Source organism: Pezoporus occidentalis, unplaced genomic scaffold (genome assembly GCF_034315485.1).
Source record: "Pezoporus occidentalis ecotype Australia unplaced genomic scaffold, CSIRO_AGI_Poc_V1 ctg27, whole genome shotgun sequence".
Classification (NCBI taxonomy): domain Eukaryota; kingdom Metazoa; phylum Chordata; class Aves; order Psittaciformes; family Psittacidae; genus Pezoporus; species Pezoporus occidentalis.
This window is the reverse complement of record NW_026914611.1, coordinates 9,015,991-9,037,659: the sequence shown is the minus strand read 5'-3', so window position 1 is coordinate 9,037,659 and position 21,669 is coordinate 9,015,991. Positions and strand designations below refer to the sequence as shown.

At 56.6% G+C, this 21,669-nt stretch overlaps 2 protein-coding genes across 2 annotated transcripts; one reads left to right on the top strand and one right to left on the bottom strand.

Annotated features, from left to right (window-relative positions):
• Window positions 1-1,173: 1,173 nt before the first annotated feature.
• Window positions 1,174-5,943, bottom strand: ZIC2 (Zic family member 2). The gene is made up of 3 exons (XM_062624679.1): window positions 4,874-5,943; window positions 2,987-3,150; window positions 1,174-2,788 (listed from the first exon to the last, which is right to left on the bottom strand). Exons 1-3 carry the CDS (start codon window positions 5,874-5,876, stop codon window positions 2,513-2,515), a joined length of 1,443 nt encoding a protein of 480 aa, XP_062480663.1. The 5' UTR covers window positions 5,877-5,943; the 3' UTR covers window positions 1,174-2,512.
• Window positions 5,944-15,019: 9,076 nt separating this feature from the next.
• On the top strand, window positions 15,020-21,669 carry ZIC5 (Zic family member 5). The gene is made up of 2 exons (XM_062624678.1): window positions 15,020-16,459; window positions 21,016-21,669. The coding sequence occupies exons 1-2, from the start codon at window positions 15,142-15,144 to the stop codon at window positions 21,474-21,476; spliced, it is 1,779 nt and encodes a 592-aa protein (XP_062480662.1). The 5' UTR covers window positions 15,020-15,141; the 3' UTR covers window positions 21,477-21,669.

Genomic DNA, 21,669 nt, shown 5'->3' with positions numbered 1-21,669 from the left:
ATCTCCACTCCGCATCCAAACTCCGTTGGCAGCGGCGGGACAGGGGGATCATTCCCTTCCCTCTTCCTCTCTCCCTGGGTGTAGGTAACCCCCACCGCACCCCGGAAGTGAGCAGGGCCCCGTATACACTCGTCCCTCCACCTATCTTCCCTCCAGCGGCTTGGAACATCTCTATTGATATTTGAACATGGGGGACAAAGCCCAAAGTCCCAAAACCTCAGACCGATGACCTGCCCAGTGGGGTCTGCCCGGTGAGAAGAGCCAAGGGCTCTCCCCGCCCGCATAAGCTGCCGCTGAAGACAGCGCAGCCACCGCAGGGCGCTCGGAGTCTGGCACACGGCTCTGCATCCTCGCAGGGCATAAATTCGGTTGCTTGGCGAGGCCGAACTTTTTCCACGTTTTCCCTGCCGCTGCCATCCTCCCTTCGGGCGTCCCTGTGCGAAAGGGGGTGCTCGGAGAGCCGCTGCCTGCCGGACCCAAAAGGGGCGTTCTACCGTCCGGGCCCCGACAGCGCCGGCGGAGAGCAGTGCTGGGCCAGAACCGCGAGGAAAAGGCATCTCCCGGAGGCTCTCGGTCCCTCGCTGAGGACGTCTGGCAGCCCAAAGCGCTCCCCGGGCTATTAGCAAAAAAAGAAAAATAGAGGGAGGGGGGAGGAACAAAAAAGCAGGTCGAAGGGAAATGTGAGCTCTCTGGCATCGCTACTTTCTCCTCTCAAAGGCTGGAGGGAGGCTATCAAAAATGCGAGAAGGACGCGGTTTACGGCTCAAAGCAGCCCTGAGCAGAGCTCAAAGCCTGGCCGTTGCCCCTCCACCTCCGTCCCGTAGCACCCCGCTTTAGTCACCCCGCGGGGCACCGGGAACTAAGGGAAAGACAGAGTCAAGAGGAAGGTGAAGGAAGCTGTGCTGTTGCCCGGTAAAGCTCTTCCTAAAGAAGATTCCTGCCTTGCTATTCATTAGGGGAATATGGAAACGCGCACCCTTTTCTTTTAGCCCAGAGGCTTCCCAAATTTATATATATACATAATATATATTTCTCTCAAAAATTAACTAAATCTTTGCATTCCATTAACCCGCAGATTTTTATAAACTATTTGTTTCACAGTCGCCGATCAGGTCCTCACGTACTTTACAGCAGGTTTCAGAGAGCCTTTGACACAAAAAAGGAATCAGTCCGTGCAGTTTCAACACGTTTTATTATATTTCTGTATGCATTACTCTCAAAACATATCACAAGAAATGATGAAACCACTTAAACCTTCAAATAAAAAATCTGAAACAGTTTATGCTCACAATTGTACATATTTATAGTTAAGAAACATTCTTTATAAATACTGTTTCCTCTGTAGCAAGTTAATACCATAATTTAATTACAAATGGATAAATATGGTAACAGGTATTTACAGGAGGAAGGGTGTTATTACAGAAAAGCTAACGGCACAACGTTTATTTTTTCCTCACAATCTTCCGAACAGTAACTAACAAATTGAACTTGCAAAAGCACTAAAACATCACATGTAAACCCAGCTAACAGAAAAATACATTCACAAGCGTTGTTGTTCGTGTGTGTGTCTGTGAGTAACAGAATGGAGACTTTGGCACGGTATTTCTTCCCCAGTCTATAGTCGAAATGCAGCGTACAATCAAGTTGCCTCTTAAAAAGGAACACAATATTTAAGATATCACGATTACAAAAAGAAACCATTTTTTCTTCCACGTTACTTTTTTTTCCTTTTTTTTTTTTTTTTTCCAAGAGGGGAACTAAAAAAGGAGGAGAGAGGGAGATGGGGAAGGGGAGTGGTAGGAAAAAAAACAAGTCCATCACTTTTTTGGGGAGGGAGGAAGAGAGGGGAAAAAAAAGGAAGAAAAAAAAAGAAGAAGAAAGGGACCAATCCGCGGTTTACAAACGGGACGAACTTCTATACACCAGGAATCCAGGAAAACTTCGTTCCCCCCTAGCCGGAGGAAGGAGAGGGCCGCTATGTACACAGTTGGTGGGGTGGGAGGGCGTTGGCTGCTCCGGGTGGGGAGGCGCAGGGGCCGGGGCAGTTAAGTCTCTGATCTTTTGTCTGGAGGCTCCGGAGGGAGAGTTGCTTTCCGCCGGCTGGAGAAGCTTTTTGCTGGGTGCTGTGGTTGGTAGCTTTTGGGGTTGGGTTTTCCCCCCTCTGTCTTTCTCTTCCCTTTCCGTTCTTCTATGTATTTACTCATTTTCTTGCGTTTCTTAGGACATAGGTTTAGAGTAAATTTTTTTTTGCTGGTTCAAAATGTTCTCAAAAAGAAATTCAGGGAAAAAAATCCAACAACAAAAACCAGAAAAAAGGCGCGAAGGCGGGAGGGGTGTGGAGAGATAAGGACCCCCGTCCCCATCCTGCTCGGCCCTCATTTCGCTGCCAGTGGGTGCGGCGGCGTTTCCCAGCACGTCTCCAGCGGGCTCTCTCCGTCCTACCCTCTGCCGCCGCCGCTGGGGCCGGGAGGCGGGGGCGCGGCGGGGCCGTGCAGAGCAGTCCGGCGGGGCCTTACACGTACCACTCGTTGAAGTTGGAGGATAGGCCGCTGTGGCCGCCGCCACCGCCGCCGCCGCTGCCACCGCTGCCGCTGCCGCCCCGGTGCACGGCAGACACTGCCGCCGCCGCCGCCGCTGCTGCCGCCGCCGCCGCCGCCGCCGCCGGGGAGAGGTTGCTAGTGCTCTGCGACTCGGCGCTAGGGGACACCAGCCCCGGGGGGGTGGAGGACTCGTAGCCGGAGCTGGCGGCCGGGGAGGACTCGGAGCCTTGCGGGGACGACTCGTGCACCTGGGGGGCAAAGGCAACACGGCCCGGTGGAGGGGCGATGGGGAGGCCGCCGCCACCGCCCCCCGGGCGCTCCCCCCGCCGCCGGCCCGGCCCGCCAACGCCCCCGGGCCCCGCGCCCGCCGCCCGCCGCCCCGACGGGGCGCCCGGCACGGGGCGGCCGCCCTCCCTCCTCCCGCCGCTGGCTGCGGGGCTGGGTACCTTCATGTGCTTCCGCAGGGAGCTGGGGTGAGTGTAGGACTTGTCGCACATCTTGCACAGGTAGGGCTTGTCCGAGGTGTGGACGTGCATGTGCTTCTTGCGGTCGCTGCTGTTGGCGAAGCGCCGGTCGCAGCCTTCGAACTCGCACTGGAAGGGCTTCTCCCCTGCAAGAAAGTGGCGGGGCTGAGGGCGGCCGAACCCGCGCAAAGACCGCGCAGCACCGCGCTCGACTCCTCGGGGCTTACCCCCCTCCTTTCCCCTCTCCCCTCTCGCCCCCACTCCCAGCCGCTCGGCCCAGTCACTTCCCCAAGCGAGAGGCCGGGTTTGACCTTGCTCCCTCTTGGTTTTCCTACCAACGCACACACACCCCGGGCACCCACGGCATCTTGCTGGGTTTATTTCCACCGGGGCAGACACACAGCCGGCCCCGAAAGAGACTGAAGATCGAAAAGCGATAAAAAACAATAATTATATATATATAAATAAATCAAAGCATGAAGCCGTTTCGCCTCTGCACCAAACCGCTCTGCTGTTAAACTGGCAACCGTTGCCGTCAGATTTAAGACCGGGCAGATCGTTTCGTGTATGGATGTTGGAGATAAACGCACATCCGCTGGGAAAACTAAACGTCTGTAAAATACTTCATTTAATTTTCATCGGGATTCCTCTCGCCCGGCTGCTGCCAGGGCTCCAAATGCCGGGGAGTAATTTGGAGGTGAGAACTCCACATCCATCCACCCACCCAGCCCCCTCCCTCGGCTTTGGAGGGGGAAGCATTTAACATTAAATTCCATTAGCACCTAAATTGTTTCTTAAAGACATCCGCTCAGACACAATGCCGGCAGTGCGGGCATCTCATGCAAATACATTTCTCAAATTTTAAACCTTGTTAAAGCTCGTCTCGCACCTCGAATCGGGCTTAGCACTTGAGAAATACAATAGGCCTCGGGATCCTTTTTTCGCCTTTCTCCGGGTAAATATTTAGAGTGGAAGTGGCTAAAATATTTGGCTGTCTTGTCTGAAATAGTCTGGCACGGTTCGAGTAGTAAATGAATAATAGATGAGGCGGGAGGACACGTTTAGTTTTGTTACCCTTCGGCTTAGGCGGTTTTCCGCCAGGAAAGCCTGAGCTCCCTCTTCCACCTGATTCGGGTGGAAGTTTCCGAGCCTGAAACCCCTCCGCTCCCTATTACCTAATTTAATAAACTCTTACGAAAGCACCTTAAATCACGTCGAGTGAGACTTTAAAAACACTTTTTTCCCCCTTTTTTTTTCAAATGAGAAAATTTTATTGCCTTGCTCACACCATTTAAATTTAATGGAAAGCATTCCCAGAAAGGGGACTAATGACGGGTTTTGCCTGTATTTATATAGTTTATTTCTCCATAACCATACGTGAAAGCCACCCTCACAAGGACTGAAATTAGATGCAAAAACGTTGTGCATTGTAAATATCTAAGGCTTTTCTTCTGTATATGTACATATATAAAAGCGTGCGCGTGTATATACATACACATCTTCCCGTCTTTTAGGAGAACGGCAGAATTCACTTCGTGCTGAATTTTGCTTTCCTGCAGGAAGACCCCGGCGAGCATCGGCAGGAATCTACATAGCTCACCCCACAAATTAAAAGAAACTGGTAAAATATCCTCTCAAAAGCTGTGAAGGGGAGCTGGGAGGGAATGAGGATTTAGTCGGGAAGAAACCAAAACAAACGCAGCTGTGGGATCGAGCGGGGTGGGGGGGGGTGGGGGGAATGTTAAACAGGATCGTTATTTTATCACTCTCATTATTTTACATCTCCCTGCCTGAGTTTCTATGTGGTTTTATACATATGTATAGGCACGGGCAAAAGGGGGATAATCTGCCGAACGAAACCCGCATTACCTGTGTGCGTCCTTTTGTGAATTTTGAGGTTTTCTGATCTGGCGAAAACTTTTCCGCAGCCGGGGAAGGGGCAGGGGAAGGGTTTCTCTCCCGTGTGCACTCGGATATGATTGACCAGTTTGTATTTGGCTTTGAAGGGTTTGCCTTCCCGGGGACACTCCTCCCAGTAGCAGACGTGGTTGCTCTGCTCGGGTCCCCCAACGTGCTCCACCGAGACGTGGGTGACCAACTCGTGCATGGTGCTGAAAGTTTTATTGCAACTTTTTTTGGGGTTGTTCAGCTGCTCGGGGTCGATCCACTTGCAGATGAGCTCTTGCTTGATGCACTGCTGCCGCATGTAGCGGAAAAAGGCACCTGGATGGTGATGGTGGTGGGCTGCCATGTTCATGCCCATATTCATATTCATGGGGCCGTACTGGTTGTGCAGCTGAGCCGCCGAGTATGGGTCAGTCCTGGGGCTGGAGACCTGGCGGTACTGATCCGACCGGGCGAACACTTCCCCCGGCAAACCCAGGCGCATCTGCCCGTTGAGGACGTTTTGGGAAGCGTGGGGGCCATGCTGATCGTGGATGCCCGGGAAGAGAAGGTGGCTCTGAGCGTCCGTGTGCGGGTGGTGCAGGCTGCCGGCCGCAGGGCCGAAGATGCCGTGCTGCCCGCCGGCCGGCGACGAATCCCCGAAGCCGCGGCTGCGAAACAAGAAGTCCCGGGTGGAGTTGAAGGGCGCTCCGGAGTAGGAGCCGACGTGTGCAGCGTGGGGGCCCAGGGCGGCGGCGGGGTAGCCGGGCGCCTGCGAGGTGAAAGCCGAGCTCTGCCCCGGGGAGAGGTCGTGGGCGCCGGCGTTGAGCTTGAAGGCGCCCATGTGCGCCGCCGCCGAATCCACGAAGCTGTTCTGCGCCGCCAGGCTCAGCTCCCGGTCCTGCATCTCCGCCGCGGCCGAGTGGTGGTGTCGGGCGAAGGTGCCCACGCCGAGGGCCGGGAACTGCGGGCCGGCGTCCAGCAGCATGGTCCGCGCCGCTCCGGGGACGCCGCCGCCGCCCCGCTACCGCTGCCGATGCCGGGCTGCCGCGGCCCGCCCGGCCCGGCGCGGGGCCGCCGCCGCTCTGCGCTGCTTCCCCCCGGCAGCCGCCGCGTCCCCCCGCCTCCGCCGCAGCCGCCCGCGCCCGCACCGGCCCGCTACTGCCGCCGCCGCCGCCGGAGCCGTATCCGGAGCCAGGCAGAGCAGAGTCCAAAAGCGAGCGGAGAACCAAAGTGTATTAAAGGAGCTGAGCCGGGGGCGGGCAGGGGAGGGGAGGGGGAACAGGGGAGGGACGGAGCTGGGGGGGGGGGGCAAGGCTCGCCTCGCCGTTCCCTGCGGCACACACGCACGCACGCACACACACACACACACACACACACACAGACTCGTACACACGCCGCTCCCCCCCACCCCACTTCTCCGCCGCCGTCACCACCACCGGGATGTCACCACCGCCGCCGCCCCGCCACCCTCCCCGCCGCCTCGGGCCCCCGGGCCTTTGCTCTCGTTTTATCCTGAGACGGGCATTAGCGGTGTCTCTCACGGAGAAAAAAAACTTGCAGCCGCGGGTTCCCACGGAGCGAAGGGACCCGGGGCGGGGGTTGCCCCGAGCCACGCCGCCCCTACCCGCCGCCGCGGAGGGGCGTGGGGAGGGGACCGGGATTGGGGAGGGAAAGACAAGAAAGGGGGTGCCGGAGGCAGATTAAAAACAATAAGGCCGGCGGTGGGGTTGGGGAGGGGAGGCGGGGGGCGGGAAGGGGCCGCGGAGCGCAAGGGCCGGAGCGGCGCGGCCGGGGCGGCGGAGCTGCAGCCCCGCTCCGCCTGCGCCCTCGCTGCCTCTCGCTCCTCTGTTTATTTCGGTGGGCGCTGCTGAAGAGGCGGCTTTTTATTTTTCTCCCCCTCCCTTCACTCCCCCTCTTTTTCCTCTTTCCCTCCCTCCTCCCTCCCTCCCGTCCCCAGCCTCTCTCCCTCTCCCCGCCCGCACTGGCGGCTCCGCTCCCAACACCGCCTTCACCCGCCGCCCGGCCTCTCTCCCGGCTCCCGCTCATTGGCCCGAGCCGCCCCGTCCATCCGGGCGTCCCCGGCCACCGGCTAATGGCGGCGCGGCCGCCCCGCGCCCCACCAGCCCCGTTGCCGCCCGGCCCCCTCCCGGCACGGCACGGACCCGGTGGCTGCCTTCTGCCCGGCACCGCCGGCAGCTTGTTTTGGGGGGTTGCCGGGTGTGTGTGTTCCTCCCCCCTTCCCTCCCGCCTTTCCCGCGGCGAGGGGAAGGGGTGGCGAGCACAGAAAACATCGATGTGCGCTTGGCCATGCGATCCTGCCTCGGGAGGCAAACAAACAAAGCGAGGGGCTTAAAACATAAACAGAGGGCTGGCGGGGGAGGGGGGGCTACAGGGGCCTTCCTTTTTTTTTTTTTCCTTTATCTTTCTTTTTTTTTCTTCTTTTTTTTTTTTTTTTTTTTTTTAAGGTTGTGGCAGAAGGAGGGATGAACTCGCGCATCCTGCAGCCCCTTCCCCCTTTTCGGCTAAAGCAGATGAAGCCCGTGATCGATAAAGGGAGCGAGAGGAGAATCAAATTCAAGTCACCGCAGCTGGGAGAAAATGCAAATAAATAAATAAAACGAAAATTAAAATAGAGGAAAGGGGTTTTGGGGGGAGCTTTTAAACCACTTGTGCTGGAGCAGAGGACTCGATGTGTGTGTCTTGTGAGTGTGCACCCGAGAGCAGATGCTTCAGGAGTTTTCCTTGTCTCTTGAAAAAGAAACAAAAACAACCCAGGAAGAAAAGAAAAAAAAAATAAAAACCCAACCCCAAAACCCTCCCTGCCATTGTTATTTGGAAACCGGATTCTTACATGGCAGGAATAAAAAAGCATGCAGCCAGCACACACACACAGAGCAAACAAGTCCCCTTCCCCTCCCCCTCCAGTAAATACATGTCTGGCCGCTGCTCCGGTTTGTTTTGTAGTGCCTGAAAAATAATCATCTCGGGGCCAGCAGCTCGCCCATAAATAAGGCTTTGTCAAAATTAAACCCCGACATAACAGTTGTCGTCTCAACCGTCCTGCACTTAACCTGGCGTCTCGTTCGCCATCGGCCCCGGGCGTGCTGAGGGACAACCCCAAAATACAGGGGGTTGGGGCGGGGTGGGGGGGAGCTGTCGGAAATTCTCCCTGCGACGTGACATTCCTCTTGTGGCTCCTCACGTCGTTAAATGCTTTGTCAAACCTGGACCTAGAGTCGAGCAATGGGATGGATGGATGGATGGATGGATGGATGGATGGATGGATGGATGGATGGAGAGAGAAAGACGTAGATAGAGGTAGATGTAGATAGAAGTAGATGTAGAAAGAGATAGATATAAAGATAGATAGATATAAATAGAGAGAGAAAGAGGAAAGGAAGGAAGGAAGACAGAGGGAAGGAAGGAAGGAAGGAAGGAAGGAAGGAAGGAAGGAAGGAAGGAAGGAAGGAAGGAAGGAAGGAAGGAAGGAAGGAAGGAAGGAAGGAAGGAAGGAAGGAAGGAAGGAAGGAAGGAAGGAAGGAAGGAAGGAAGGAAGGAAAGGAAGGAAGGAAGGAAAGGAGGGAGGGAAGGAAGGAAGGGAGGGAGGGAGGAAGGAAGGAAGGAAATAAAAGGAGAGGGAAGGAGAGAGAGAGAGAAAGGGAGAGAGAAAGTTTGTTGAAATAAGGTTTTCTTCATCAGTGTCACTAAATAGTTAAACGATTTCCAAGCCTGTCGAAAGTGCCAGTACCGGACATTATTCTTTGAACAAGACAAGGATTTAATTTGGGGAGAAATGGGATTCCTTCTAATCTGAAATAGACATTAGAAGATAAATTGAATCTCAGTGCAGATTCACCTCTGCTGCCAGAAGCCCTCTCCTCTCCACCACGCCGTCACTCCGTCCTGTCTCTGCGGGCAGGAGTGTTCTGCTTCCCAGATATAGCCTTCCCAGGCTGCAGCTTGGGAGCATATGCTGTCCTTGTCCTGACCCCCCAGGCTCCCAGGGACAGACCGCAAGCAAAACTCTTTTCATTCTCTGAGAGATTGCCGAGTCAGAGGTCTGAGACGTGTCCTCCAACGCTGTGAGGATTTCGAGAGCCCAAGCTGGAGCGGGAAGATGGAGCTCCTGCATCGTCTGCCTCCAGTTTAGTGAAAAAAACATACGGCCAACTAGAGCCTTGGATACGCTTTCCCCGCACCGCCCCCCCCCCCCCCCCCCCCAAAAAAAAAAAAAAAACCAACAAAAAAACACGTGAAATAAGTTGCTACATCAGAGATTAGAAAAAGAACCGAGGTGTCCATGAAAAATCCCAGTTATAAACATTATTTTGGAAAAAAAAAAAAACAAAAACAACAAAACACCAACAAAAACACACAAACCCCAACCCCAAAATAACAACACAAACCAGAAACCCCAAACAGAAAGAAAGAATAAAAAAAGGTGAATGATCACACAAATACCTACCTTCTGGATCCTTCCTTCCTTCCTTCCTTCCTTCCTTCCTTCCTTCCTTCCTTCCTTCCTTCCTTCCTTCCTTCCTTCCTTCCTTCCTTCCTTCCTTCCCTTTTCCTCTCTTTCTCTCCTCTCCTTCTCTTGTTCCCTTTCTTTTTTAATTCCCTTTTCTCTTATTTTTTTTTCTTTTCTCTTTTTATTCCTTTTTCTCTTTCCTTTCCTGCTTTTCCTGCCCCCTGCGCTCTGCCCACTCGGGGCCACCTCTTTGGGGGATGCATGGGTGAATGGATGGACAGACGTACGGACGGCTGGAGGGACGGGTGGACGCTGAATTCCAGCGGGAGCCCCCGCGGGCTGGTCGCACTCTGCTATTCTTTCAGGACTCCAGCCCTGCTCTCTGTGCAGGAAACAGAGGAACTGATCCAAGTTCAAAGTCACGTTGCCGTCCCTCCTAAGAAGTGCATTATTTCGCTCAGAACCGCAAGCCCCTTTTCCCCGGTGTCGCAGGGTAACACGGGCAGGGGGTAAGGGAGGAAGGGGAGGACGGGGGGAAATGGGCAGGGGCCCCAGCAGCCAGACCGCTCTCACTTTCCGGGCCCCTGCCAGAAATACAGCTTTCGCCTCACGACAGCTACTGAGGGAGGGAAGCAAGCGGTCACCCAGTGTTGGTGCTACGCGGGTTTACTGAAACTAGCTTTTGAACAGCTTTCTGGAGGTGCCAGACCCGCAGGGTAACTGTCAGCCTTTCCCGGGAAAGGATCTCCCCTGTCTGTAAGTGTGCCGAAATTTTCTTTAAAACTGCTCTGCTCTTATTCTTGCCACTGCTGATAAGGAGGGAGCTGGAGGGGCTGGAGGGACCAGCGAGAGCAATTTCTTCCTTCCCCTGGACAGCATATAACTCCCTCGCCTTCCACCTCCTGTCCCCAGGGGTTGTCACCGCCAGGCCAGGGTTGTTGAGGGGACTGCTCCGCACTCCCTCCATCCCTTCTTCCCTCCTTCCTTCACTCTCTCTCTCCATCCCCCTCTGCCTTCCTCCTTCCTTCACCCTGAGCAGCAGAGACTCTGTCCGCTGGATGAGGCGGCTGGAGGCAGTCTTGCCGGGAAAACCAAGGTGGAAAGGCCGACCAGCGGTTGGGTTGTGGGGAAGAGGGGGTCTTTCCCCCTCCAGATTCAAGCTTCACTTCTCCCCGGAGTAACAGAAGGAGGTGCGGGGCAGGGGGCATGAAGACGGCCTGTAGCCTGGGAAGGAGAGGCCAGCTGAGCAGCATGGCTTTGCACCGTTGTCTGTGTCACAGACACTCATAAATTCAACAAGCTCATCAACAGGATATTAAATTGCAGGTTACCTTTGATGATGCCGGTCTGAGCCACTTCTAGGCCGTTCGACCTATGACCCGTGAAGACCACATGTGTTGCGCTGTAGCCTCCCTCTGTAAAACACACTTTGGGACAAAAGTTCTTTGTCAGACTCTACCGGCAGCGTAATGTAAAAGAAAAAAAAAAAAAAACCGGGGGGGGAATAATGAAAATCTCAGCCAAAGCTATAACTTTTAAATGCCTCCCCCCCCCCTTTTTAAACCTCCAGGCAGGGAGTGGGATGCATCAGAAAGCAGCACCTCTCTTTGGTGCCATTAATGTTTATTATTCTCTCAGTTGCACTTATATATTTATATATATATATAAGTAGAAGTTGCGGTATAAAACTCCACTCACGGCGGCTGTGCCATGAGGCGGAGGCGGCTGAAGTTGCAGTGCGGTGAAGATTTCCAGGACGGGATTTTCCTCTGCCGAGCGGCAGCCAGTGTCCCTGCCTAGCCCAGCTGCGATGGAAGAAACGCGCAACGCCGCGCACTTTGCGCGCCCTGCGCCCTGTCCCGCTGCCGCCTCCCTTCGCAGCTGGCGTAACACCCCTCAGAAATGGGGGTTTGCTGCAGCGCTGCTGAGATTTATTAGATGGATCTTTCGGGATGCCCACAAAGGTTTGAGGCAGAGGAGAAGCGTCCCAATAAAGCGCGATGGACTTTGTAATACAATTTCTGCTGTCATTCATAAATAACAATGCCATATGGTAACCATATTGCTTATACAAGTAAAGCCGTCAAAGTGTCACTATTTGATTTATCTCAACAGCTTCTTCCAACGGTGACGTTCAGCTGCGGGGAGAGGGGAAGGGGGGGCGGTGGGGAGAGGGAGGTGTGTGGAGAAGGAGCGCAGAATAAAATTTGGCCTGGGTTTACCGAGGCCGCCTCTCTCTTTCTCTCTCTGTATGCGAAATGTGTGTATATATATATATACACAGAGGGACTGAAGGATGGGGATTTTTTAATCTTTATTTTATCCCTATTTGAGCAAATCCCAGAAGGGGATGTGCGGGAACGGACCCTGCTTACCCTACAGAGGCGCACACCCAAAGCGGCAGCTCCGAACCTTCTGCCCGTAAATCCCCTTCCCAAAACGGACGGCGGTCCCAGCCCCGGCAGCTCCGACGGCCGCGGCAACCCCGACGGAGGGCACAGCGCCGGCACCCTCCCGGGACCGTATCCCTGCCCTTGGGCTCCCACTGGAGTGCATGGGGAGAGGAAAACAGGGGGTTTATTGGCCGGAATAGGAGTTTATTTTTAAGGGTATAAATATCTTATACCCTCCGTCATTCCCTCCAAAAAGGAGAGAGGGGGAGCCTTGCTGCCAAATGGCCCCACTTTCTCCCTTCCTTGTTCATGGGCACTCACGACCCCCTCTCCCGCCCGCGGGCCCGGTGACTCCTTGCTACATCCCGACGGGACAGTGAGGTGGTACCGGGGTTACTCCCCGCGAAGGGTCAGGTGGGTGGCAAGCTATTTTGACAGAATTTGTGGAAATAGATCTCGATGTCTTGACGAGAAAAGCGGCGATCGCGCTCACTTCCCAAAGGTTCCCTAGAAGAAGGTTTCACAGTTATAAAATATTGCTCTCCGCTCCCTAACTATCAATAAGACGTGCATTAAAGAGGATTGTTTGTAAATGGTACTCATGCTCATTAGCATACATTTACATAATACAGATTATAGCGCGGAGTTTTACAGCTATCTCTCTCCCCACCCCCCACCCCTCCCGCGCTAAAACCGATGTCCCGAGCTCTGTTTATGGAGGAATCTTTACGAAATGTATTCGAGTTTTTCAAGGCTTTCATCCCGCCTCTCCAGCCTCCCCCGATGTCCCTTGGCCGGTTTGCCGCTGAGAGGGGCACGGTGGGAGGGCTTCGCAGCCGGTTCCGCCGCCGGAGCAGGGCACCGCGCCGACCGCCGAAGGGCGCTGCCGGGGGTTTGGGGGGCTGGGAGGGGGGTACCAGCGGCCTCCTTCCTCTGCAGCCCCCCACCACTGCGGCAGCCTTGGCCTGAGCTGGGATCTGTGAGTTAATGGGTTGTAAATTTTTCATGGCCCTTTTGGAGCTAGTACTATCCAAAATCCACTCGGCTAGGGCAGGCGGCTTCAGGAGGCAGGACGCTTTTTCAGAGAGTCCTAAAAATGGGAGATTTTCCACGTTAGCCTCGGCCAAGCCCTTCCTCCCCACAGGTCAGCTGCTTATTACCCAGCTATAAAATATTTTCTTTGTTTTATAGCCCCTCATAAAAAGAAATTGATTGGGGGGATATATTTGAATTAAGACATATTAAATCGATGACAGATACATATCACGCTGCGTTTAACAAGAGCGGGACGTCGAGGCATGCGCAAGGGTCCGCGGGGCGCGACGCTGCTCTTCACCTCCACAGCATCTCCCATCAAACCATCGTATCTCGGGACCTCGGTGCCCAGAATCTGGGGAGAATTTGGAATCCTGTTTGGATGCACGTTTAGAAAATAGACGTATAGGAATACCCGCATAGACTTACGGCTAGTTTGCGAGGGGAAGTTTTTACAGTTCCATAAAACCATGGAGCAGCTCCTTTTAAAACCTGGGAATTATTTATTCTCGATTCTTGCCTTGCAGCATCACTGAAACTCCCATCAAGGCACTGGTTCGGCGCCGGGGGTGGGAGACACCCCCGGGACTTGGTTTTAGAGAGGGGGACCTCTGGGGCGCCTCCTGCTCTACAGCTCTTGCCCCCAGCACTCTTCCTCTTTTGGCAGCTGTGGGCTAAATCCTGCGAGTTTCTCCTCCGTGAGTGGCGGCGGGAGGGAGGAGGGGGGGCTGGAGTCTGGCCCAGGAAATGCCGGACCGTCACGGAGCTTCCTTTGAACGGGGCTCTGCAAAGGGTAGCAGCGGGGAGGCACAGATGTAGTTTGGGCAAGGGAGATTCACTGGGTGGGGAGGACCGGGAGGGGGATGTGTGTTTGGGGATGGAGGTGTCCTCCGGCACCCCCCGCCCCGTTTCCTCTCCTGGCTTGGCAGAGGAGCGTCCCCCTCCTTGCCCCGCAGAAGTCCTTGGAATTCTCTCCCAAGAGCGCGGGAGCGCCAGGCACTCCCGGTAGGACCAGCAGCCTCAGAAAAGTGGATGACATATCAGTAAGGGCCACATCTCCAGCAGCCCCAGAGAGAACTCGCGGCAATGCTTTTCCAGCCCTTTTGGCTGGGCAGGGAAATCCCTGGCCCCGCCTTTTCGGCACCCCCAAACGGCAGCATCCTCCTTTGTGCGGAAGGGGCCGGTTTGGCCCTGCACCTTCGAGGACCAATACACCCCACACCCCAGGGTCTCTCCCATCGTTCCTCCGGTCTGGCCCATCCCCCCACCTCTGCTCTCTTTAGGAGAATCATATTTCTCCTGCCTTTTCGCAGAAGGCAACAGCTCCTGGCAGACACCCGCCTTCCGGAGACTCCCCATTTCCTAACCCACCGCTCCCCACGGCATCCCAAACCCTTGAGGGGCGTGGATGCTCCGGTGCGCTTTTATCCCTGGATTGCCCTCGCTGAATTCGGGCTCAGATGGAGGCAGCTGCGGGGGGTACGGCTCGCCGCCCCCCGACGGGGCACCCTGGGAGGGGGCTGTGGGGATCCTTGGGAGGAGGAAGCCCCAGGGAGGCAGCGAGAGCGGTCTCCCAAAACTTCTCCCCAACATGGGCTGCTTCCCCCCCGCCCCCGCTTCCACTACTGCTTACTCGTCTATTTTTTAAAGGAAAGGCATCCCAACCCTCCTCCGCCGCTTTCGCCTTCTTTTTAGGAAAACGTTGCCTGCCTTCCCCTGGTATTGCTTTCAATCGTCCGCCTTGGGCATGAGCACACACGGTCTCGTGTGGGTGCGGGGTGCTGCGTGTGCTTTCCCGCCTCGCCGATGAATGAATGATTATGGCCCTCCAAATGTAAGAGAAAAGAGAGGGGAACCGACGGCAGAGCCCGGCAGCAGCCCCCAGGCGAGCAGAGAAAATCCCGCGGGCAGTCAAACGTCAACACAGCAGCTCAGGGCGCCCCGTCTAGCTCCGGGGGAGCGGCAGCTGCTGCCCGCTGCTACTCGCGCTGCCCGCTGTCGGCGGAGGGGGGTGTGTGGGGTGTGTGGGTTGTGCGCCCCGTCGGGCCCCGCGCGAAGTTTTGCAAGTGCTACTTCGAGGCAGGGGGGACACGGACACGACGGGACAGTGGGGGGGCGGTGGAGGCGGATCCCCGCTGCGCCGGCGGCCTGAAAGGGAGCCAATGGCGCGGCCCCATCCGCTGCCAATCATCGCGATCTGTCCAATCCCTCCGGTGCCGTGTCCGAGCCGTCGTTCCCAGCGCGCCGCCGGAGTGTGGTGAGGGCTCTGCCAATCGCGGGCGGGCAGAGCGGGGCCGGGATGCGCGGAGTTAGGAGCGCAGACAAAAGAAGTTAAAGAGCCGCTTAATATATACATGTTTTTGAAGGCGGGTAGAGGGAAAAAAATAACAACAGCCAGCGTAGATGGGCTTGGCTGTGTCGTTATGGAGCCCCCTTTGAGCAAGAGGAACCCGACCCTGAGATTAGCAGATTTGGCAGCGGCTCAGCCCCATCCTCAACAGAACATGACAGGCTTCCCGGGGCTGGGGAACCACCACGTCCACCCCCACCACGCGGCCCACCTCCACCCCGGGGACGCAGGCGGCGACCCCGGCGGTGCCCTCACGCCGCTCGGACCTGAGCACATGGCGCAGCCGGCCGCCCTCAAGCTCACTCCCGAGGCGCTCACCGCCGCCGCCGCCGCTTTCGCTGCGCCCGCCGCCACCACCGCCACCGCCGCCGCCACCGCTGCCGCCGCCACCACCGCCGCCGCCGCTTACGCGCCGCCCGCCACTACCCTCCAGGGCTACCCGGCGGGGGGGGCGGCAGGCCGGGACTTCATCTTGCGGCGGGAGCTGCCCGCTGCCGCTGCTGCCGCCGCGGTGCACGGGGCGCTGGGCGAGCAGCACCCTCCCGCCGGCTCCCCCCACCTCCCGCACGCGCCTCCCCACGGCGTCTTCATCTCGGCAGCCGGCACCTACGGCGCGGCCGACGGGGCGCACGCCGCTTTCCCGCCGGCGCCCGGCGAGCAGGGCGCGCCTACCGGCCGCCACCCGCCTCTCAACGGGCAGATGCGGCTGGGGCTGGCAGCCGCAGCCGGAGAGCTCTACGGGCGCGCCGAGGCTCACTACGGGGCTGCCGCCGCTTCCTCCTCGGCGCTGCAAGGTTACGGCTCCGTCAACCTCAACCTGGCGGCAGCGGCGGCGGCCGGGCACGGGCACCCGCACCACCCCCATCCACACCACCATCACCACCATCATCATCACCACCATCACCATGCCCACGTCGGGGCGGCGGCGGCTGCGGCAGCGGCAGGGGCCTTCCTGCGGTACATGCGGCAGCCCATCAAGCAAGAGCTGATCTGCAAGTGGATCGACCGGGAGCCGCCTCCTCCGCCTCCTCCTCCGCCGCCGCCACCGGGCGGTAGGAAACCTTGCTCCAAAACTTTCAGCACGATGCAGGAGCTGGTGAGCCATGTCACCGTGGAGCACGTCGGCGGGCCCGAGCAGAGCAGCCACGTGTGCTACTGGGAGGAGTGTCCCCGGGAAGGCAAACCCTTCAAAGCGAAATACAAACTCATCAACCACATCCGAGTGCACACGGGAGAGAAACCCTTTCCCTGCCCCTTCCCCGGCTGCGGGAAGGTCTTCGCCCGCTCCGAAAACCTCAAGATCCACAAGCGGACTCATACAGGTGGGTGCCTTCCCCCCTCCCAGCCGTCCATGTAAGGGTTTTCTTCCTTTTTCATTTTTTTCCCCCTTTCCTCCTCTTTTCCTCCTCTCCTGCGCACCGACGGACATGTGACTTTTTCATGAATAAGTAATTCGGCAGCACACGGGCCACGCACACGCACCCGGCCCCTCTGCCCTGTACACACACGTGTGTGTCCCTGTCCCCCCTTCTATCATCATCCCCCCCCCCCCCCCCCCGCACTTTGGGCAGGTCCCTCCGCCCCCCACCTCCTCACATCCTGGCACCACCGGGTAAATAAATGCCCCGAATAAGAAATAACGCGGAGCCGGGGGAAGACGAACAGCATCCCTTGGGGAAGAGTGAGGAGAGGATAAGCGCCCGCTCGCCCCTGCCCGAGGCACTCGGGGCGAGGGGATGTGTTGCGACCTCCTCCCCACTTCCCGAAGGACCACAGTTCTGCTTTTCCTGCCGGTTCTGTCGTTGGGGATGGAGCCGGTCGGGATAACGCTTGGCCCGGAGGAGATGGGGCCGGGGGCTCTTGGGGGCGCAGTTCCCTTGAGCTGCGGGCGGCGGCGGCGGCGCTCGGGGCTACCGATACTATCGGGGCTACCGCGCTACCTCCGCTACGGGGGCTGCTCTACGACCAGTGCTGCTGGGGCTGCCCCTACGGGAACTACCGATGCTGCCGGGAATACCGACGCTGCCGGTCGTTGCTACTGGGACAGCCGGCGCTAAGGGGGCTGCCCGTGCCGCCGGTGATACCGGTACTGATTCCGCTCCTGAAACTGCCGCTGGTGCCCGGGCTCTACCGCCCGTGGAGACGGGGGAACGTTTCCTTCTCTTTTTGGGTCTGAGGAGGAAACTTCAAAGCAGTTCGGGTACCCAACGGGGCGCCGGGGGCCGGGGAGAAGGGAGCGGCACCCCAGGGGAATGCGCAGGAGGACAGGGGGACCCGGCGCGGGGCTCCGCGTGTGTTTGAGCATATAAGTCTTCTATTTCTTTTTCCTTTTTTATTTATTCTTTTATATATATATATTTCCTTTCTCCTTCCCTCTCTTCTCCTTCCTCCCCATCCCCGAAATACGCATTTCGGTGTGGGTGTAAAGAAAAAAAATTCCGCCGAAAACGAACGAAGCCGGGATTTATAGTGGTAGACAAATATTATTCCTCGGAGGACACTTAAGGAAGTGGAGTTGCCGTAATTGCTTTCTTGATTTATTGTGTGCTGCTCGGGAAGAGAAAAGCGGTGACCGTGCAACGTGTTATTCCGATGTAAAACCAAATGGTCCATGGCGGAAAGGATTATAGATTTTTATCTCCAGAATATGTCAGGCATGAACCCATATACAGCTGCGGAGACCTGAGGATGCCCAGCTCCCTACTCCCAAAGCCGGGTGGGGGAGTGGGGGGTGGGAGAGGGATATGGGGATTTCTCCTGCGGGGGTCTGACATATTTTTTGGGGGGTGGTTGTTGTTGCGTTAATGGCACTGGGGAACGAGTTAAACGGTGGAGGCCCGTGTTTTTGTCATCCTGCCTTTCCCATCTCTTTTAGTTTGGAAAACAAAACTTCACTGAGGACCTTTCTGGGCTTCTCAACTGCTTCTCCATCCCAGCTCCAAGGGGGGTGGGCGTTCGGGGAATGCTTGGGGTGGGGGCAGAGGTCTTCAGCGGGAAAAGGACACTCCTCCCACAGATAACCTAAATATGCACCTCGGAGCTGTGGTCCAGTATTGCCCCGAGGCCCTTTGTGGGACATGGCCTCTTGCAATGGAAATTTGGAGAAGTTTGCAGTCGGGGGGCACCCGCAGCTAGTCGGATGCTGTGTACCTCTTGAAGGGCTGGAGGAGAGGGGTTCCCCTTTCTGAGACGCGTTCTCAGACCCCGGGAGGGTGCCCGCGCCTGAGTCCAAGGATTGGGGGGACTATTTCCATGCAGAAAGGGCAGTTGCAACAAAGCAGCCCTCCGGGTGGGTGGCGAGAGCGCGCCTCGAATGACACGACCCACGGGAAGGCGAATGGGACGTGACTCCTTCCCCAGGAAGCCAGCCGTTGGGTGGAAGGGGGATCCCAACCCCTCTGCCAGTCCCGATTGGATTAATTACTGTAATTTTGCCGCCTCAGCTTTAATTTAGTCATGTTCAGTCTGGGAGCAAAAGAGATTTACAAACTATTGGTTTATTATGGGCATTTTTGTATGGAGAGGGGGAAATGATAACACCGTTATTGTATTATTAGGGGATTTTGCGTGTTTCTAGTAATCCTGCAGGAAGAAGAGCATGTCAGTAATTCAGGAGGCATTTGCTCGCTTGTGTTTTTTTCCCTTCTTTTCCTCAAAAGAATCACACCGCGCCCTGCAGCCCTGTCCCTATTCTGGGAACAAAACGCTGTCCCCGCTCCCGGTGCATGCTAAAGGGAATGGGACCCCCCTTCTCCTGCAAAATCGCTACTCCCTCGCTGAGAAGGTGCTCAGGATCGCCAGACTTCCCCCACAAAGACATCATCCCTTCCCCCCGACAAAAGTGACCCCAAAGCCTTTCGGTGCCCTCCCTCCCACGCCCCCGCCGCTGGCACCGCTGCTGCCGGGAGGAGTCAGGGGACGGCTCCCGGCCTCTCAACCTCTTTCTTGGGTTGAAACCACCTACAAACGGTTAAACTCTGACGTGACGCCCTCGTCAGCATGCCAGGGACACTCCGGCATCTTCTCCGCTCCTGGATTTATGTGGAATTGGATCGTCGCTATCCGGAGGCTGGCGAGGAGGAGCTACCCGGGGGTTACGCATCCCTCGAGGGTCCCGAGAGAGAGCGGTACCCCGGGTCCTGCCTCCCTCCTTCGTTCCCTCGACGGGTGCGCAGCCCTCGGGTGGGTCTCCACGAGTGGGGGGAAGGCACTTCCTAAAGCCTCGACAGAGGAGGGGGAGGCAGTTTGGGCGGGTAGGAGCATCCCTCAGGGGAAGTTAAGCTTGGGGACGGGTAAGCCTGAATCTCTGCGGTAATACGGGCAGAATCCAGCAGATTCGCTTTATTTCTCCAGGAAAAACAATGATTAATGAACAAACGAAGTGACTCGAGATTTGTCTCGGTTGGAGTGGGAGCATGCTTGTGGAAAATCCAGTTAAACCCCACGAGATACATTTTCTTACCATCTTTTTACATATATATATATTAAAGGTAAACTTGCTCTTTCAATTGGTCTCACTTCGCTGGTAGGTGAGCGGATTTTAATTGAAAAAGTTGACGTATAAGTCAGCTGCGGAGGCACATGTTGTTATGGTAACAGCCAAGAAATAGGTACTTTTAAAGCGTAAAAATCGTTTTATTTTCCCGTTATTCTCTTGCTAAACATGATACGATTTTACAAATGGAAGGAGCAGTAAAAATCGCCTGGTGAAAAATAAGAAAATATCCACCGAGAGACCTGCAGGGTTGTTATTTCCGAGTGCTCACAGCAAAACAGACCTGAAAATACCCATCGGCCATGCCTAACCAGACAGCATTTTTTGACTCAAGAGTCGCAATAGTCGTGGCAGGGGTTATCGATGCAGGTCTGTTTACTCCGGGTTCATGGGTAACGTGGCAGGGGAAGAAGAAACAGTTGCTGTAAGAAACTCTCCTTCATGGGCAGTGAAGGGATCCGGCAAGTTTATTTTTTTAACTCTGGTCTCTCAGCACTAAGCATTTACTCAGCCCTGTTCTGTGGAATGGGATCTGTGGGGAAGGGTCCGCCGGGGCATATCTATATGTGCCGGAACATATATATGTATGTCCCAGGGTATGGTATGTCGGGAGCCAGGTGTGTGTGTGTGAAAGGTACTCCAAGTAAACTCGCCCCGGGCTGATTTTCACAACCCCTTTAACTCTTCAGCAAAGTGTAAAGCTCTTAAAATAGTTCGGACAGAGATTTTCTTTAGAAACAAATTAGCCTGAGGTAACCATCACCGGTGTTTGGGCTGGTGTCCCCCCACAACCTGCCAGTCCCCAGTACGGGCTGCTGGGTGCTCCATATTTATACCAGGATACTTGCTCCCTCTTTATACCAGGATATTCCCTTTTTATACCAGGATTCTTAAACAGGTGTTACTTGTATTTCTACCCCCCCCCCTCCCCCCCCGACTAATTATTCCCACAGCACAGTGCCCCACTGGGAAAGGATTACTCAGGAGAAGTGCCAGGAGAGCCTGGCTGCCGGCAAGCGCCAGCCCTCGGAGGCAAAGGCATTGAGGGGTTTTGTTTGGGCTCGGTCATTAGAGCCGTAATGAAGGTTCCTCGTGTGCGCGGGGCAAACAAGGCCCGGCCCCGCTGCCGCTGCCAGCCCGGGGCTCCCGGTTTGGGGACCGCCAACCGCGTTGCACGGTTTGAGAATCACGGGGGGAAAGTCGGAAGTCTCGGGCATGTCACGACTGTCGTGAGGTGGGGAGGAAAAGGGGAAAAGAGGGGAAGAAGGAGGGAGGCTTTGCCCTGCTGCTCGCCTCGGGGGGGCTGCCGGTGCTGCGGACAGGCTGCGGGCAAGGCCGTGCCCCCGCCCCCCGGGTAACGGTGCCGTTGCTGTGTCCCGGCAGGGGAGAAGCCCTTCAAGTGCGAGTTCGACGGCTGCGAGAGGAAGTTCGCTAACAGCAGTGACCGCAAGAAGCACTCCCACGTCCACACCTCGGACAAGCCCTACTACTGCAAGATCCGCGGCTGCGACAAGTCCTACACCCACCCTAGCTCCTTGAGGAAGCACATGAAGATCCACTGCAAGTCCCCTTCGCCCTCTCCGCCGCTGGGCTCCCAGGGCTACACGGCTGCGGCGGCGGGGCCCCCCGACGGGCCGCTACCCCCTGAGGCCTCTCTGGCAGCCGAGCCGCCCCGCGGCCCCACCGCTGCCCTCTCTCCGCCGGTCACCGACCTCAGTGAGTGGTACGTCTGTCAGGCCGGGGGCGCTCCCCGACGGCCCCGCACCCCCTCCAGCCGCGACACCTCCCCGACCTCCGAGGGGGATGAGCCCCACAGGACCTCGGGGGGCAGAACCGCTCCCTAGGGCCGGGCTGAGCCGTGCCGTGCCGCTGTTGTCTCCGGCCCTGCTGCACTGACCTAAGCTGCCCGGGAGCAAAGGAGTGGGAGGGCTGGCGTGGAAGCGCCATCAGGTTTGACTCGCGCTATTTATTCCGTGTACGAAACCCTATGGTGTTTGTACGGTAACTAATTTAATTAAAGAGACTCGGAGTTTTTAA